The 19250-nt window shown below is 36.4% G+C and overlaps 1 protein-coding gene across 1 annotated transcript in view; it reads left to right on the top strand.

Moving 5' to 3' along the window:
- Positions 1–2507: 2507 nt before the first annotated feature.
- atf6 (activating transcription factor 6) overlaps positions 2508–19250 on the top strand; it is a 72788-nt gene continuing 56045 nt past the window's right edge. Inside the window, exons 1-6 of the mRNA XM_057841050.1 lie at positions 2508–2735; positions 7694–7770; positions 10745–10826; positions 13728–13825; positions 14749–14872; positions 18745–18948. Of these exons, the coding sequence (XP_057697033.1) occupies positions 2633–2735; positions 7694–7770; positions 10745–10826; positions 13728–13825; positions 14749–14872; positions 18745–18948 (688 nt within the window). The 5' untranslated portion in view covers positions 2508–2632. The remainder of the gene's footprint in view (positions 2736–7693; positions 7771–10744; positions 10827–13727; positions 13826–14748; positions 14873–18744; positions 18949–19250) is intronic.

The raw sequence follows: 19250 nt of genomic DNA, 5'->3' as shown, positions 1-19250 counted from the left end.
ACTAATTGTAATAATACTGCTATTAATTTACAGGAGGACAGGGATTATTTTTGTTATGATACAGAACTATTCATTTTGTTGCAATAGTGTACACTGCAAATATAATCAGCTTGAAATATCTATTCAACCATGCTGTTTTCACCAGGTGCTTTTATGAAGCATAGCATACTAAACATTTGGATCGAATAAATACATTTCTGGTTCAAGTACAGGCTATATTTAATCTGACATTTGTTTCATTTATTAGTCTTACATTTTTCTGTCAATTTACTGCATGAGTAAGTACATTTAACAAAGACTATAATAACCTGATGGTCATTAATTACATATAGAACCAGGCAAACAGATTCACATTTACATCATCACTGAGTGTAATCTGAATCCACATTGCTGTGTAACAAAGCCAAAATGAGGAACACGCAAATCAATTTATACAAAAATTCTACTAATGGTTGTATTGTGTTGGGAATGGGCACCCTTTACTTTATTTTATTTTATTTTATTTTATTTTATTTTATTTTATTTTGAGCACTTGAAAATTATAATGTCTGCACACATCTGCAAGAGGTGTGTTCTGGGAAATGCAGAATTATGTGGCTATGTTTCAGCAAAGCCCCCATTTTTGAAGACAAAAAAAAAATGCAGCAATAAATGATTAAGGACTTCTTAACAAACAATAAGGTATGTATTTCTAAATAAAGGAAGTGTAGTTTATGAACACTAGTACAAATTTATAGCGTACCTAAATGAAATGTTATATACAGTTAGGAGCAGAAGTATTTGCACCCTTTGTGATTTTGCAAGTTCACCCACTTAGAAAATAGGTAGAGGTCTGAAATTTCAATCATAGATGCATTTCTACTATTTCTATCATCTAAAAAAAATCCAGAAATTACATTGTATGATTTTTAAAATAATTTATTTGTAGTTTACTGGCGTTCATAAGTATTTGTACCCCTGAGAATTAGCAATAATTGTGACACTCAAAGAGTTGTCAGTCTACCTCAAAAAAAAAAAATCCACCTTCATCCCACGAGTAATCGCCCACCCACCACCCGTTTGAGCTCATTATTGCCTGTGCACCCCACAGTGAGTTATAATCCAACTGCTACCATGGGCAAGACCAGAGAGCTTTTGAAAGATACCAGAGAAAAAATGGTTGCACTCCAAAAAGCTGGAAAAGGCTATGGGACAATTGGAAAGCAGCTTGGTAATAATAAATCAACAGTTGCAGCATTTTTTTTTTAAAATTAGTAAAACAGGAAAAAGCTAAACATGACTGATAATCTACATTGGACTGGGGCTCCATGTAAAATCTCTCCTCGTGGGGCATCACTTATAATGAGAAAAGTGAGGGCTCAGCCGAGAACTACACAGCAGGAGCTGGTCAATGACCTTAAGTGAGCTGGATGCAGTTTCAAAGGCTACTGTCAGTAAAACCTTTTGAGAATAATCGAGTAGAACTTTTTGGTGCAAACTCGTCGTGTGTGGAGGGAAAAAAAGGATGAGTATAATCCCAAGAACACCATCCCCACTGTGACGTATTGGGGTGGAAACCTCATGCCTTAGGGCTGCTTTTCGGCAAAGGGGAAAGGACGACTTTACTATATAAAACAGAGGATGAATGGAAAAATATATCGTCAGATTTTGAGGCACAACCTCCTTCTCTCAGTCAGAGACTTGAAGATGAGTCGTGGCTGGATCTTGCAACATGACAATAATCCAAAGCACACAACCAAGCTGACCAAGGAGTGGCTGCGTAAAAGCATATGAAGGTTCTGGAGTGGCTTAGCCAGTCTTCGGACCTCATTCAAATAGAAAATCTTTGGATGGAGCTGAAACTTTGTATTTCTCATTGACAGCCCCGAAAACCTGACAGATCTCGCGAAGATTTGTGTGGAGAAATAGGCCAAAATCCCTGTTTCCATATGTGAAAACCAGGTGAAGAACTACAGAAAGCGTCTGACCTCTGTAATTGCAAACAAAAGCTTCTGCACTAAATATTAGCTCTCATTTTCTCAGGGGTACAAATACTTATAAACCCCAGTAAATTCCAAATATTTTTTTTTTTTTTTAAATCATACAAATATTATGTTTCTATGACTGGAAATGCATCTATGATTGAGATTTCAGACCTCTACTTACTTTCTAAGTGGGTGAACTTGCAAAATCACAAGAAGAGCAAATACTTCTGCTCCTCACTGTACTATAGGGGGACATTTATGTTCTACAGTGTAAACGCTTCAAAATTCTCACACCAATCTAAAATATATGCAGTAACTGTATGTGCTTTGAATGCTAATTTTAAAAAAATGCTATTGTTAAATCTCTCAGTTCTTTTGACGTGCCTATGATGAAACAGGCAAAATTGTATTTAATCAATTCTAATCTAACGCCATCGTTTGTTCACGTCTATTTTGCAGCACAGTTACGCCACCGTGTGACCAATTAACGTCACAGCAATGCACCTTCCATGTTACTTTTTTGTCCTACTGTGAAGCCCGTCGTCCCTTTAATAAAGACGTGTCAAACGTCATAAAGAACACTTTCCTTCCGGTCATATTCGTTTGTTGAGTACAGGTTTTTCACATCTCCTCGCAAATTTGGACAATAAACCTACTAATGAATCCGAATGAAGATGTCGTCCGACTTAACTTTAAACCTCGAGAACCCTGAAAGTTGTTTCATAATGAACCCAGAGACGGGCTTCTCCATCGACCAGGGAGGCGAATGGGGTAAGTTTTTCTAGAAATGCCTTCTTTGATAGAGATAATTGTTGCATAATAGCTACCCAAGACCATAAACAAATCTACATGGTCTCTATAATAGTCTTTAGATAAGCTCTAATATAAAAATATGCATGTATCGAGATGTAGCGAACCTTGTGGTTGACGTTTAGCACGCGTTAGCATTAGCTAACTGGAAATGATGCGATGATGTAATAGGTTGTGTTTGAAAGCAACGATAAATATGCTGGTTCCAGTTTACAACTTTTGAGATCTTTTTAATCAAATGTGCAGTTTGATTTGTGATAACGATTTTTCTGATAGGAAAATAGTAATACAAAATTATAAACATATTGCAATAACCCCCCAATTCATGCGTAATTACAATCAACACTCATCACGAAAATACATATAAATTAACCTGTTGAATTTATTTTGTCAGTTTGTGTAAAAATAACATGCTCATAATGTAGACTGAGTGTGTCTTTGATCAACATTTAATTTCGGTCTGATACATTGTTGCGTGATGTATTTACTAGGGCTGTCAAAATTATCGCGTTAACGTGCGGTAATTAATTTTTTAAATTAATCACGTTAAAATATTTGACGCAATTAACGCACATGTCCCGCTCAGACAGTATTCTGCCTTTTGGTAAGTTTCACAGCAAGACTTTTTGTGCCGTCTAACAGCGAACTCTTGTGGTCGCTTTGCGACATGGTTTATTGTCTTCTTGCCAGTTCAATAGACCCTACCCACGTGACGTCACAACTCCGCTCTCCTGAATGGTACCGCCCAATTGTCCGTCAAAACATAGTGTTAACCTGTTACGGCTACGTACATTCCTCCTATTTACGGCGTGTTTTTCTGCTCCTTAACATTAATAATCAAAATGGTGAAGGCGTGTGTGGCTGTTGGTTGCACTAACAGAGAAGATGGAAGGACAGACTTGAAGTTTTACCGTATTCCGAGGGATCCAAAGAGGAGAGCGAAATGGACGGCTGCAATTCGACGTGAAAACTGGGCACCAAAAAATCACCACAGACTATGTATGTACATTTTATATCCGGTAAGATGCATTTAAGATATACTTAGAGGGTTTTGGGCTGACAAATAACCACAATTAAGATCATTGCTAGGCTAATCGCCGACAACATACACGTATGTATGTAGTGAGAGTGCTATCGCTAAACCATATAAACATTAAAAGCCTTAACTCCATTGACAAACGACATGAAATACATTAGACTTGACAGTGGATGTTAGCAATAACAAAAGATTTTAAATTGAAAAATTCGTAACTCACCTTTCCAAGCAAAAGATAGATTCCTGCCGAACGAGGACCTGTTTCACCCAACCAGCAACGAAGTATTTATAAGCCTCCAAGCTCTTGAAGTTTTTCAAATTTTCGTGAGAATAGGCTGATTTTGTGTGGACAAGATAATTGTAAATATCAGCGTAGCAGATGTCAGGCAGACAAGGCGAAGACAGTGGGTCGAAAAACATCGATTTGGGCATCAAATATGGATCTGGCGACTGTATAGAACGAAGCTTTTCCACATAACGCCTTTTATGCAACACATCCAGTGAGTTTTAGGCATCAGAAAGCACCGGGTCTTCCATGAAATGCATTTTAAATTCCTCGATCAATTGAAACCAATGCTAATACAGAGACAAAATGACGGACAAGTGGGCGGAACCATACAGCGAGCACGTGGTTTTGTGACGTCGGTGGGTAGGGTCTATATGGCTGCACGACTTCTCGGGCTGATGCTTACGTTGTAATGTTGTGCTTATATGATCCTTGGACAAGATTTGTCCATAAGTATGGTTGTTGTAAAGAATGTACATATTATGTTAGTAAGCGAAATGTTATATTTTTTGTATGAGACGCTTTTTGTTTATGTTTAGTGAACCTGTATAGCGTGCTAAGCTAACGTTGTTGCTAATGCAATGCTTGTGTACTTTTTTTTGTAGTTTTACGACGGTCTAAAGAGGACAATGGTTTGAGGCCATTTTATTAATAATTCAGATGAAAAAGGAAGAAGTCTGATTATTAAGGCGTCGTTCACTAGCTGTCTAGCTTTGGAAAAAGTAGACGCTTCGGAGTGAGGACAGCATAGACAAATTTAAATGACAGTAGAGTGAAATGCCCACTACAGTCCTTAATATGTACCGTATGTTGAATGTATATATCCATCTTGTGTCTTATCTTTCCATTCCAACAATTTATTTTACAGAATATATATATAATTTACAGAAAAATATGGCATATTTTATATGGTTTGAATTATGATTAATGGCGATTAATTACGATTAATTAATTTTTAAGCTGTAATTAACTCGATTAAAAATTTTAATCGTTTGACAGCCCTAGTATTTACCAATTTCTTCAGGTAGTTGTTTTGATTTTTACGTTGTAATTAAATCATTGAGTATTTCATATATTCTATAAGTGTCATATATATAGATATATATTTCTTAAAACTACACAGTGTAACAGTACTTAAGACATAAAGGGAGTTCTAACGCATTCTACATATACAATGTCATCCCCATAAAAGCCAACTTTATAGGCTTAAAAGAAGTAGATATGAGACAAATTAAGTAATCCATATCAAGATTATGATGGCAAATGATCTGTATTAACACATTATCAAAAGAGTTGTGAACCTAATAAATTCCAGATAAATGTTAGCCCACGTACTTTTTGGAATGAGAAACTTAACAGCGACACCCACAATTTTCATGCAGGCAAAATCTCACAAATATATACGTATATACTTATAATGATTGAGAAAACAATTACATATTCAACTCTACTGCTCAAAAGTTTTGGCATTTTATTGCAGTTTATTTCTACAGTGATCCCTTGCTACTTCGCACCCTCAGTCCATCACAGATTTTTTTTCCATTAAAGAACAAATAAATGAATAAATCTGGATGAGCTGCCTTAAGCGTAGTCTCACTCTCCCTGCTCTTTGTTTGTCAGAGAGTGAACTGGAGTTGATTGACAGCTGGTTAAGCTTTGATCTTGCCATAGACTCGACCTTTGAAGCGCCGCACGCGTCAATCATCGTTCAACCTGTTAAACTGATTGTTGAAATGATCATTGTGTGTGCAGCTGGAGCGGACTCACTCAATGAAGCATTTAATATAGACAAGCCTTTTTTTTTTAAATGGATTGGGCGTGTACTTTTTTTCTTGTTTATAAATATTTCTGTGGGATAAGTACATGTTTAAAACTTATCATAATTATTACATTTAATGTTTATAAACCATTTAAATATATATATATTAGGGCTGTCAAACGATTAACATTTTTAACCGAGTTAATTATAGCTTAAAAATTCATTAATCGCAATTAATTGCAATTCAAAACATCTCTAAAATATGCCGTATTTTTCTGTAAATTATTGTTGGAATGGAAAGATAAGACACACGACGGATATATACATACAACATACTGTACATAAGTACTGTATTTGTTTAATGTAACAATAAATCCACAAATGGCATTATTAACATTCTATCTGTTAAAGTGATCCATGGATAGAAAGACTTGTAGTTCTTAAAAGATAATTGTTATAGTTACAAGTTATAGTAATTTTATATTAAAACCCCTCTTCATGTTTTCGTTTTAATAAAATTTGTAAAATTTTCAATCAAACGTAGAGTTATTATAATAATAATAATAATAATAATAATAATAATACAAATAACAATAATAAAAATAGAGTGACCAAAGTCTAAGTTTTACGTGTATTTTGCATAGCTATTTTGATATGGAATGCCAGTTCATTTTGCATTGTTGTTTAACTGTGTGTCAGAATAGGGCCTCATTACTATAGACTGAAGTGCTTTTCTTTTTGTGAACATTATTTTTTTTGGGAGAGATAGGAATATTATTTTTGTTGTGCTTATCTTACCCCAAATACAACATATTATTTTTGTTGTGCTTTTCTTACCCCAAATACAACAAGAGACACATAATTGCCACTAAAAGAAAGAAAACTTACCGAAATATGTGTTGAGCACAAATAGCAATTTGCATTGCATTGTGAATACAGCATGAATGTCTCACAGCTACCGATTCTCCCACGTTTAGAAGAAATAACATGAGTATGGAACGGCGCTGCCCCCATGCGGCCGGTGGCGTTCTCTTCACTCTTAATGTCCATAAACGGCCTCATTGTAATCTGTTTGAGGCAATGTGCAAGCGGGTCATTTAGTGCATGTGTTAATTGCGTCAAATATTTTAACGTGATTAATTTAAAAAATTAACGCGTAAAATTGCGTCAAATATTTTAACGTGATTAATTTAAAAAATTCATTAACGCCTGTTAACGCGATAATATTGACAGCTCTAATATATATATACATAAATAATACTTTTTTTTTTTAAATATACTTTGGGGAAAAAGGTAAAAAACATCTTATATGTATCTTTTTCCTATGATAAGTCTGAATAAATACGTTGAACACACGCACACATTTTTTTTTTTTTTGCGGTGAGGAGGCGCTACTTCGCAGTTTTTCACTTATCACGGCGGGTTCTGGTCCCCATTACCCGCGAAAAACGAGGGATCGACTGTATATCGTGAGAAATTAACTGTAATGTTCTGCATGTTGAAACCATGTGACACACCAAAAAAACATATCACTAACATGTTTATGTGTGAATTAGAGAGGTTCAGTTCTAAGGCATTCAGTTTCAATAAACTTTTCTAACATTGATCGCTGTCAAACAAGCAGAAAAATAGTAGCACTCGCCTTTTAAGCACATGTGAGGCAAATGTTTTCGAAGTAACCTCAAGGCCAACTTTACAGTGTACAAACTTTTCTACTTTAAATACTGTTATCATCAGTGATGTACAATCCAACACAAATATATTGCCAGTAAATCAAAGTGTATTGTTTCTCTTGGTATTATTCAACCTGTTAAATATTGATTTTCCTTTTCCCGTAGACCTGAGTCTTTTTGATGAACTTGCCTCCCTGGGAGATGCAGATGATTTATTCAAGTCCCTTGAGAACCCAGACTATGTGAGTAATGCATCTTTACAAAATGATAGATGAAATTAAGGACTTTTGTGAGCTGTTGTAGGCAGAATTATTTTTATCGTTTCCATTACAAAAAGAAAGATATTTTGTAGCAGACCTGTCACAATTTGAACATTAAAAGGAAACAATATGCTCCTCCTCCCCCAATAATACGTTGTGATGTATGTACGTACAGTGGGGCAAATAAGTATTTAGTCAACCACTAATTGTGCAAGTTCTCCCACTTGAAAATATTAGTGAGGCCTGTAATTGTCAACATGGGTAAACCTCAACCATGAGAGACAGAATGTGGAGGGGGAAAAAAAAGAGAAAATCACATTGTTTAATTTTAAAGAATTTATTTGCAAATCGTGGTGGAAAAAAAATATTAGGTCAATACCAAAAGTTCATCTCAATACTTTGTTATGTACCTTTTGTTGGCAATAACGGAGGCCAAACGTTTTCTGTAACTCTTCACAAGCTTTTCACACACTGTTGCTGGTATTTTGCCCATTCCTCCACGCAGATATCCTCTAGAGCAGTGATGTTTTGGGGCTGTGGTTGGGCAACACTGGCTTTCAACTCCCTCCACCGTTTTTCTATGGGGTTGAGATCTGGAGACTGGCTAGGCCACTCCAGGACCTTGAAATGCTTCTTACGAAGCCACTCCTTTGTTGCCCTGGCTGTGTGTTTGGGATCATTGTCATGCTGACAGACCCAGCCACGTCTCATCTTCAATGCCCTTGTTGATGGAAGGAGATTTTCACTCAAAATCTCTCGATACATGGCCCCATTCATTCTTTCCTTTACACAGATCAGTCGTCCTGATCCCTTTGCAGAAAAACAGCCCCAAAGCATGAGGTTTCCACCCCCATGTGATGGGTAAGGTGTTCTTCGGATGCAATTCAGTATTCTTTCTCCTCCAAACACGAGAACCTGTGTTTCTACCAAAAAGTTCTATTTTGGTTTCATCTGACCATAACACATTCTCTCAGTCCTCTTCTGGATCATCCAAATGCTCTCTAGCGAACCGCAGACGGGCCTGGACTTGTACTTTCTTCAGCAGGGGTACACGTTTGGCAGTGCAGGAAATTTAGTCCCTGGCGGCGCATTGTGTTACTGATAGTAGTAGCCTAGGTCCCCCCGTGTGGTTCTGGGATTTTTGCTCACCGTTCTTGTTATCATTTTGACGCCACGGGGTGAGATCTTGCATGGAGCCCCAGATCGAGGGAGATTATCAGTGGTCTTGTATGTCATCCATTTTCTAATAATTGCTCCCACAGTGGATTTCTTTACACCAAGTGTTTTACCGATTGCAGATTCAGTCTTCCCAGCCTGGTGCACATCTACAATTTTGTCTCCGGTGTCCTTCGACAGCTCCTTGGTCTTGGCCATAGTGGAGTTTGGAGTGTGACTGACAGAGGTTGTGGACAGGTGTCTTTTATACCGATAATGAGTTAAAACAGGTGCCATTAATATACAGGCAACAAGTGGAGCCTTGTTAGACCTCGTTAGAAGAAGTTAGACTTCTTTGACAGCCAGAAATCTTGCTTGTTTGTAGGTGACCAAATACTTATTTTCCACTCTAATTTGGAAATAAACTCTTTAAAATTCAAACAATGTGATTTTCTGTTTTTTTTTCCACATTCTCTCACCCATGGTTGAGGTTTACCCATGTTGACAATTATAGGCCTCCCTAATCTTTTCAAGTAGGAAAACTTGCACAATTGGTGGTTGACTAAATACTTATTTGCCCCACTGTATGTATGTATGTATCTCCATTAATCAATGGACTATACAGATTTGTACTGGGTTTATGGAATGATTATTGAACACCATAATCATTCATCTCAGTTTGGGCACCTATGTGAAATTTACTTTGCAGTTCCTTCATGTTGCGTTGAATAGCAGTTGACCAAACTTGTAAAACGGGTAATTGGAATATCTGCTGTTATAACTAGCACAAAGAGTTGACAACTTGATAGTTGGAAAACCCCACTAGCAAGTGGATTTCAAACCATGATGTTAACAATCTGCACACGGAGTTCGCTCACGTGTCGGCTGGGTTTGGTTATAGGACTTTTGTCATCACCATCATTGACAAAACACAAGGAATGTGTATTTGCCAAATGCTGTATACAAAGAAGTAGGGCTGGACAATATGGGCTAAATATAAAAGTTTGTTAGTTTTTTTCGCTAAAATGATCAATGATTAGAAAAAAAATAAAGAAAAAATGATCCTCAATGAAAAACACAAATTGATGCAATAAAATCGATATTGCCAGGGGTCAGCAACCTGCGACTCCGGAGCAACATGCGGCTCTTTGAACACTCTTATAGGGCTTAGTTTTATACTGAATAAATTAATATTTGATTAAAGTTTATTCTGCCCTTGCGAGATTCAACAAAGAAGTCTTAACTTTCCTTTAGTAGGCAGATCAAGTCACGCTCAATGTTTTGTGTGTTAACTGAACATTCACATTGCAGCATTCACATGCACAAAGACTTTTGGGTACACCTTTTGAGTAGCAACCATGACTTTACCTAGTTCACGCACATGCCATGATGACCAACAATGTAAAGTCACGGTTTCCCCATCTGGAAGGTGCAAAAACTTTCTGGTAGAACTTCTGAGTGGCAACTGTGACTTTACATAGTTGGTGAATTCATGATTTGCATGACTTTTCTGTGAAGTGTGTAAAAAAAACAACAACATTTTTTCCTACTTACTAAAAGGAGGCTAAACTCCATCCATTGTAAAATTAAATATGCACCACAGAGAATAAATATACTGTATATGTCATGGCTGCTACTCGGAAGGTGTACCCACAAGTCTTTGAGGGAATGGCTAGGCTTAGAAAGAAGCATAGTAAGCAGCTTTTATTTGCCTGTAACTACCTGGTCATTCTTGCTCTAATATGTGTTCAAGAAAAATGTCCTTTTTCTATAAGTAAATGTTCTTTTTTTTAAACTTTAGATTTGCGGGGCTCCAGATCTTGACTTTGATATTCCTACACCTGCATGGACTGATGGCTACTACACAAGCAGTACTTGCACAGGTAAATCGACATGGATTGTGACAATTGGGTAAGGAATTATATAGGGTGCCTAAAACTAGGGATGGAGAAACCAAGGCTTTCTGAAATGAAATGAACCGCTTTTGAGACAATTGCCATAAATGGATTCACTTTTTGGCAGATTGCAGATGGTGTGTGGGTGTGGCTTCATTTGATTGAATCGGATTCAAGCAGGGAGGCTCCAGCGTACAACTCTACCTAGGACACATGAGCAAAAATTGGCATTTTGTTAAATGGAGTAGTAACAAAAATTATTTGCAATTCTTTAAATGTGATACAATAACTCCAGATTAGGGTTAGGCATAGATGGGACACGGTTTTGGCACTGTGGTTCTCCCGGAACCGTTCGAATTTTTAAATTTCGATTCCATGTTTCAATGCCCTGACTGCCGAGCGGAAAAAAATGCTGCCGAAAACCACGAAGTAGAAGCCACCAGAAGCGCATGTTTGTGCATTGCAACTTGATTACAACCATGGACACGGTGCGGCGGTGCTCAAAAGTTTGGCTTAACTTTACAAAACAAATGACCAGTCAGCTCAGTGCAACATTTGCAACACTACTATATCATGTGCAAAGGTTGCTGCACGACCAATTATGCACGACCGGCTTCATGGAATATAGCCTAAGTGCCAAGTGCAAAGCTAGCCGAGTGCTACGTAGTTGACATGCTGCGCCGTCAGGACCAGGTAAGTAAAACAATTCATTACGTCTGTCTTCTGCTGTTCCCACGATCTGACACCGGATTAAGCAGTAGATGATGGATGGATGGAAAATAGTATGAGAATTTATTACGTCGGGCTATACTCGATATCATGTATATAGAACTAGATGCGAAATGACAGCCTCTGCGGCGTTAGAACATATAAAGAGAAATAGATGCAAAATGAAAGACTCGCTAGCGGTAGTAAAAAGCCGCCATCTTAAAGCAGTGGACACCCCCGTTAAAATCAACAGTATTAAAAGAATTTTTGTTTTGGAATCTGTTGTGTTGTTTATCTAGAAAGAAGCAGCCATATGAAGCATTCGATTACTTTTTTAATGAACTCGTTGCAGTGAAAACATAGCATCACATCACAAATCATCCTAGCCAGACGCTCTCTTCTTCCCCGCATTATACGTACACACTCCTACAGCGCCACTCACTGGCCTAACTGGTATCGTCACAACATTAACATTGCATGTGTCTTTAAACACACCAGAATCGTTTTTTACAAATAAGGAAACCTTATTATTTTGCATCTTCTACATCAAATTATAATAAATAGAAGAATTTATACTAATGCTTCATTGTAGCTCCCGCTAAGGTACATGAATGGCAAAAGAATATAAGTAAAATGTTTTCTCCGTGAGCTTTTGAAAAATAAATCTTTGTGAAAGTGCACTCCTGTGGAAAGAAACGTCATCACATTCGAGTTCAAAGACTGATATTTATAAACAGGTTAAAAGTAACCCTGTGAGAAGTTCATATAATTTATAAATTTCATATTAATTGTATTAGTAAAAATGAATAATAATGATAATAATTTTAAATTCATATAAATAATAATGAAACATTTCGAATTCATATAATTTTTTTAAAAATCGAGACGTTAAGACCAGGGCTGTCAAAATTATCGCGTTAACGGGCGGTAATTAATTTTTTAAATTAATCACGTTAAAATATTTGACGTAATTAACGCACATGCCCCGCTCAAACAGATTAAAATGACAGCACAGTGTCACAATGTCCACTTGTTACTTGTGTTTTGGGGGGTTTTGTCGCCCTCTGCTGGCGCTTGGGTGCGACTGATTTTATGGGCTTAAGCACCCATGAGCATTGTGTATTTATTGACATCAACAATGGCGGGCTACTAGTTTATTTTTTGATTGAAAATTTTACAAATTTTACTAAAACAAAAACATTAAAAGGGGTTTTAATATAAAATTTCTATAACTTGTACTAACATTTATCTTTTCAGAACTACAAGTCTTTCTATCCATGAATCGCTTTAACAGAATGTTAATGCCATCTTGTTGATTTATTGTTATAATGAACAAATACAGTACTTATGTCCCGTATGTTGAATGTATATATCCATCTTGTCTTATCTTTCAATTCCAACAATAATTTACAGAAAAATATGGCATATTTTATAGATGGTTTGAATTAATTAATTTAAGCTGCAATTAACTCGATAAAAAATTTTAATCGTTTGACAGCCCTAGTTAATACATTAACATAAACTAATAAAATTTTAAACTAGATTTTTTGACCCTGCCTTTTTTTTTTTTTTTTTTTTGACCCTGCATCTTAAAAGAATCGGAATCGAGAATCGTTTGGAACAGGAATCGAAACATGGAACCGGAATCGGAACTGGAGTTGTTTCAAATGATGTCCAGCCCTACTCCAGATAAATTTTAGCCCATTTGTGTTTAGTACGTTCAATCAAGTGAGTTGGTTGAGTGATTTTCATTGAACATTTGTCCTAGAAAGGATTTGATAGGTGCTTGAGATGTCAAAATATTTAATATATCTTAAAACAAAAACAAATAACAAAACACAAAGCAATGCTTATCACCAAATTTAACCTAGGTATATTTAAGAAGAGTGGTGTATAGTATTTTGCTTCTTTTTTTCCCCCTTCAACTAGATCTGCGTGCTTATTAACTTATTGGCTTCCACTGACTGTCATCGACATCCAGTCGCTTTTAACTGAGAGGAATGACCTAAGTTAATGTTAATGTGACTGTTGACTTAAACACAAGAAATGCAGGTGTTGGCTATTGATAAAGGGCTTGTAAAACTAAGCTCAAGGCGAGGCCAAACAAAGAAGTATTGCTAGGTGTTTCCATACATTTTCTAAACACCAATGTCCTGTGTGTCTTTGTCCCTGTGCATCCAGATGGTGAGGCAAGTGCACATTCTCTGTCACCTTCTCACACCATGAGTTCCATCCCCTCCCCCACAGCTGCGGAGACGCTGTCCCCATACTCCTTACACGTAAGTCCAGTGACCTCACACCTTAGTTTTCTCCTTTTGACTGGAACATTTCCAATGCAAATGTGACCCTTGCTTCCCCCCATTTCCTGTCAGATTTCCATATGTGCAAATATTTAGTTGGGATCCAAAAATGGACAGATGCTCTTGGCTGACAGACACACTTTCGGTACACTTGTGCACGATGCACTCCTGAGAGACAGTTATTAAGCAAAAACTGTAAACACCTTGTCAGCCTAGTATATTTGCTGTCCTCCCAAGCGGGACCGCGCATCCTCGTTGTTTAATTTACTACAAAAAGTGTTGGCAGGTCCTGTCAAATTAGCAGAATTTAAAGGGCAGATGTTTCCAAACTGTCATAATAAGGACAAACATTTTCTTAGCTTGAGTTAAGGTATAAACCGCACTGGTATATCTGCAAATTTAAACAATTAGATTTTCAGTACGATGACGTTATATGTGTTGAAATATTTATATTTTTACAGATCGAAAGATAATAAACTTTCAGGAATTTTGTTATAATTCGAGCTGTCAAGTGATTACATTTATTAATCGTGATTAATCACATGATTAATAACAAATTAATTGCTTTTTTTGTAACTACTGTTTTGGATGCCCATAAGATTGTAAAAAAATGTAACGAAATCAAATAGTTTTATAAAGTGTGAATTAATGTAATTTGTGAAGAAAAATAGCCATTTATTGTAAAAAACAAATGTCAAAACGTATTAAACAACAGCGAATTTGAATAAATTAGCCGATTTTGTATTTTTATGCGTGTTGTCTCACTGAGTCATCTAATGTCTGCTTTATGCAAGTTTTCATTCAGTACTTTTGTGTTTGGTTTTTTTTGTACAGTGACTTCTCAAAACTTGTGTGAGGGCACTTGTAAATCAACATACTGATTCCATATCTTCTCCCTGTAGGATGAAGCTCTGTCTCCACAGTCACAGCCTTCTCCGGTATCTGTGTGCTCAGAGTCCAGTGGTTTTTTTGAAATCCCTCCTACGCCAAAAAAAGCGCTGAAGAGGCCCAGCCAGACCGCTAGAGGTGAGCCAATTCGGATGGATTTTCATATACATATGTCTTTATATTAAAACAGTACTTCTGAAATAGTGGGGCAGGCCCCCCCAGGGGGTGCGGAGCGATGCTGGGGGTGGCGCATGCGACTTGGGGAACATACTTTTTCGCCATACTAGAATAAAGTGTAATTGCACATCCACTGAGTGGGTGGCAGTGGCGCTCTCATTTTCAGCATAAACGCAGTATTTTTGAACCAAACAAGAGCACACAGCAAAAAGCACTGGATATATGAAAAGCTAAGACAAAGAAATATGATGAAGCGTATGTGTAGTGGACCGACATACACGCGGACACTGGTGTTTCAACTTAGGTAAAAATTCCATTGAATAAAGTCACAAAATAAACAGTTTAACACAAACCTTGGGCCCAACATAAAAGAGGCCAACATAACAAAAGGCTGCAACCAAACTGACCTGACCTCCAGACACATCTCTGTGGCTGTTTAAATCAGGGCGGACTCTACTAACGACCACCTGAAGGAGGTATGACAAATTAACCAAACATACAACAGATGGAAAATATACATATATTCAAACAATAATTAACTAATGTACATTTAAACAAACAGTGAAAACTTTACTCCAAACAATCATAATTAAATCAACTTAAATAACTCCTTCAGAATGGTAGGTGCCAGATCTTCCACAGCTGTGGTCATTAACTCAAATCATTAACTAAAGTGTGCACCCATTAGAAAATACATGTCCAAAAAAATATCACATAAATAATTAACTAAATCTTGAAACACTAAATTGTGGTGGTAGTGGTAGCCACCACAGTATGTATCATTTGGCTTTTGGCTTTGAATTTTAGTACAGTTAGAGACGAGGAAAGACCAGTCTGTTTACTTTGTCTAAAAATGTTCGCAGCGGACAGCAGGAATTCTTTTTTTTTCCCAGCGAAAACGTGCCAAATATTGCCAACAATTGTCCCGCTTTGTCAGTGTTACGACAGTAAACCAGCGAGCATTGTCAGCATCACATAAGGAGGCATACCAATTTGCTCAATGCAAAATAACCAAATACCACAGCAAAGGAGCTGATACTGCCCGCAGCCAAAAAACACTGTCTCTCCATCCAATGACACTGTTGTTTTTGTTCTATTATTTTTTGTTTTTTTCCAGTCTAATAGTTTGGCATATTGTCCTAGCAAGTAAAAGTTGCTAATCAATTTGAATTTAGGATTATTTATAGATTTTATTTTTTTTCAGAGTCAAATGGTTAAAAAATGTATCTCGAGTCTATTTTTATAGTATGGATGTGTTGTTTTTTTTTGTTTTTTAAAAAATTTTTTTTACTTCTTTAATATTAAAAAGGACACAATGTTATGCAGAGGTGTACTTATAATGATAAGAATTTTATAGACAGCTGATACTACAGTATACTGTGGCAGCAGAGAGTTGGAGGGGGGGCGCAGAACGTTTACGTCTTCCTGGGGGGGCGTAACAGAAAATAATTGAGACGCACTGCATTAAAACAATGTTAGCGGAGCTTCTTTGGTCACCTGCCCAGCTGTAAAACCACTGTACAGTCTTTTCTATATGATGTTCTCCGTGCATTTTTCTTCAAAGTGCATTGCACCTAACCCCACACATAACATAAAGTCAGAATACTAAAGCAATGATTGTATCGTGAGTAAAGCTTCAGCTATTATTTGAATAATTAAGGAGTTACTCTGTCCATTAGTTGTTGTTTTTTTTTTCGGTTGATCATTCATAAATCGGGTAAAAAATATATATGTCGGAAAACACTCAGGTGACTTGAAGTTCCGCTGTGAGACCCCTAATTTGGCCAAATTTCAAAATTGTCCTGTATGCATGTATCATTATTGGAAAGCTTAAAATCTCCATTTTCTGGGGGAAGAAACATATTGAACAGGAGGGCATTTTTAAGGATTTGTTTTAAACAGCAAAACTAACTGGAAATGAGAGCATGAGAGAGCATAATTAAAGACGCCATGATTTTAACGAGATATTATCGCATACTTTCCTCTTTTCGGTCCAAAAACTCCATGTAGCATGTATCACCGAGTGTCAAGACACAGCTATGAATGGCCACAGTCGGATTTTTGGGGGATTTCATGGGTGAAACATAGTAATATAACAAGGGTCGCGATGCAGGAATCGCAGACATCAAGGAGTGGTCGAGATTTTCTTTTTCATTCATTTACCCTTTTAAACGTTTTTTTTTTTTTTCTTTTTTCCAATTTTTCTTTGTTTAGATCAATTATTTATTATCTAAAATATGGGGAAATGCGACGGTAACAAAAAATACAATTAATTGATAGTTATGAGGTAAATATCCATGACTTATTTACAGACATTATTTTTTTCATTGTGACATAATTTGTTTAAAAGTTTAAAATATGCGAGTGAATAATTTTTCAAAGTCGTTTTTTTTTTTTTTTTTTTACTAAATATTAGACATCTATTACTGATTCCAAGCTAACAATGACTGACATTTCGAATAATAAATAGAATTCTTGAAACAAAAGCAGTTGCGCGACGTCTGTAAACGGAGGTCTCCAGGGTAAAACGGACACATTAAAAATAGTTTGGGGGCTTAATGCACCATGAACCTGCTATTGCAGCATATAGACATATTGTTCTATCAAAAACAACAGTTCTTTTGGCTTAAAATACAGCAGTTTATTTTTAAGAGGGGTGCAAGAGCAGAAACTGCTTTTTCAGCCTTGTCTGTGTTTTCAGCCATATATATTTATTCGTTTTTTCCAATTCAAAAACAGGACAGTGTTTGAAATGACAGTGCAGGAAATGATTTCAGCTCTGTGATGTACATAAACTTAAAAATATTTGCAATAAATAGTACCCTTTTAATTAGTGATGCACGATAATGCATTTTTCAACCGATACCGATAACCGATAATTTCCTCCTCATTCCAACCGATAACCGATAATGTCAAGCCGATAATTCTATTAAAAGATTTATGTAAAATTTTAAAGTATACACAAAAGAAAATATTACTGTGCAAAAATATAATTTATTGCTCTTTTTTTCAACATAAAGTATGAACAAGTCGTCAATTCAAACATCTAAATAGTGACAGATTGTCTGACATTGTGTAATGGTAAACCTTTGGCAACAATTACAGAGTAAATACCTAAGTTACACAAAAATGCGTTTAAAAGTAAGCCATTCCTAACATATATAACATTAATCCGCTGCAAAACACACCTCCTTAAAACTAGTCAGTTTTAAGTGTAAATCTATTGGCAATAAGTGAAATTATCTGCGATCGCTTCAAGTGTATTTCTCTCAGATTTCTTGGAAGAAAAATAGCTAGCTGAAAATATTATATAATCTTAACAGCCTTGTTTTAAGCAATACATTATTATACTTAATCCCCCCCCAAAAAAAACTTGAAGAAGGAAAGATTTTGAATAATATTTGTGGCTACAGAATATTGATTTATACTTAATCCCAAAAAAAAAAAAAACTTGAAGAAGGAAAGATTTTGAATAATATTTGTGGCTACAGAATATTGATTTAAGAATTTGATTATCTACTGCCTCAGGGGCTTCAGAGAGGGGAGGGGTTGAGGAGGCGGTGTGCTGAATTCTTTGGTTGCGCACATTTGGAGGCAAAATCAAGTATATAATTATCGGATTGCATTATCGGTTGAATTTTTTTATTATCTGGATTATCTGTGTGACGTCATAATTGCCATTATCGGCCGATAATTATCGGTGACCGATATTATCGTGTATCTTTACTTTTAATACCAGTGCAGGAAATGATTCCAGCACTGTGATGTACATAAACTTAAAAATATTTGCAATAAATAGTACCCTTTTAATACCAGAATGTTCTTTTCCACAGCTAAACTCGCACCATCAAGCAACAGGCCTATTCAATTGAGCGCCAAAGTTTCCATCCAACCCAAACCGGTAATCGCAGCGGTGCCTCTGACACACACTCCTGCTCGCTTGCCACCAAAGACAATCATCATTCAGCCCTTGCAGACCACCATGCTGCCTGTGGTAAAAGCAGCGCCGATTAGCATCCAGCCAGCGCCCTCCCCAGGTTTGAATGCACACTTGCTTCAATGTGTCACGCAAGATTGCATCACTCGGGTTTGGGGTTTTTGTCATTTGGAAATCTACATCAGTTGCCATGATCATTTACTTTTGATTGAGCAAATGTGTTTGTATTTGAAAACAAACACTGTTTTATTACAAATTTTCATTTTATTTTATTTAAAGCAAAATTTGCAATGTCTCCAACAGAGGACACTGTTGCTTCAAAGTTGAAAATCCCCATTCTGAAAGCTTGAATAAAGTCACGTATCCCCAAGGTATTAAAAAAAATGTTTAAACTTTACTCAC

The sequence above is a fragment of the Corythoichthys intestinalis genome, chromosome 7 (genome assembly GCF_030265065.1).
Source record: "Corythoichthys intestinalis isolate RoL2023-P3 chromosome 7, ASM3026506v1, whole genome shotgun sequence".
Taxonomy (NCBI): domain Eukaryota; kingdom Metazoa; phylum Chordata; class Actinopteri; order Syngnathiformes; family Syngnathidae; genus Corythoichthys; species Corythoichthys intestinalis.
The sequence above is the reverse complement of the archived record's forward strand: the minus strand, read 5'-3'. Positions and strand labels throughout refer to the sequence as shown.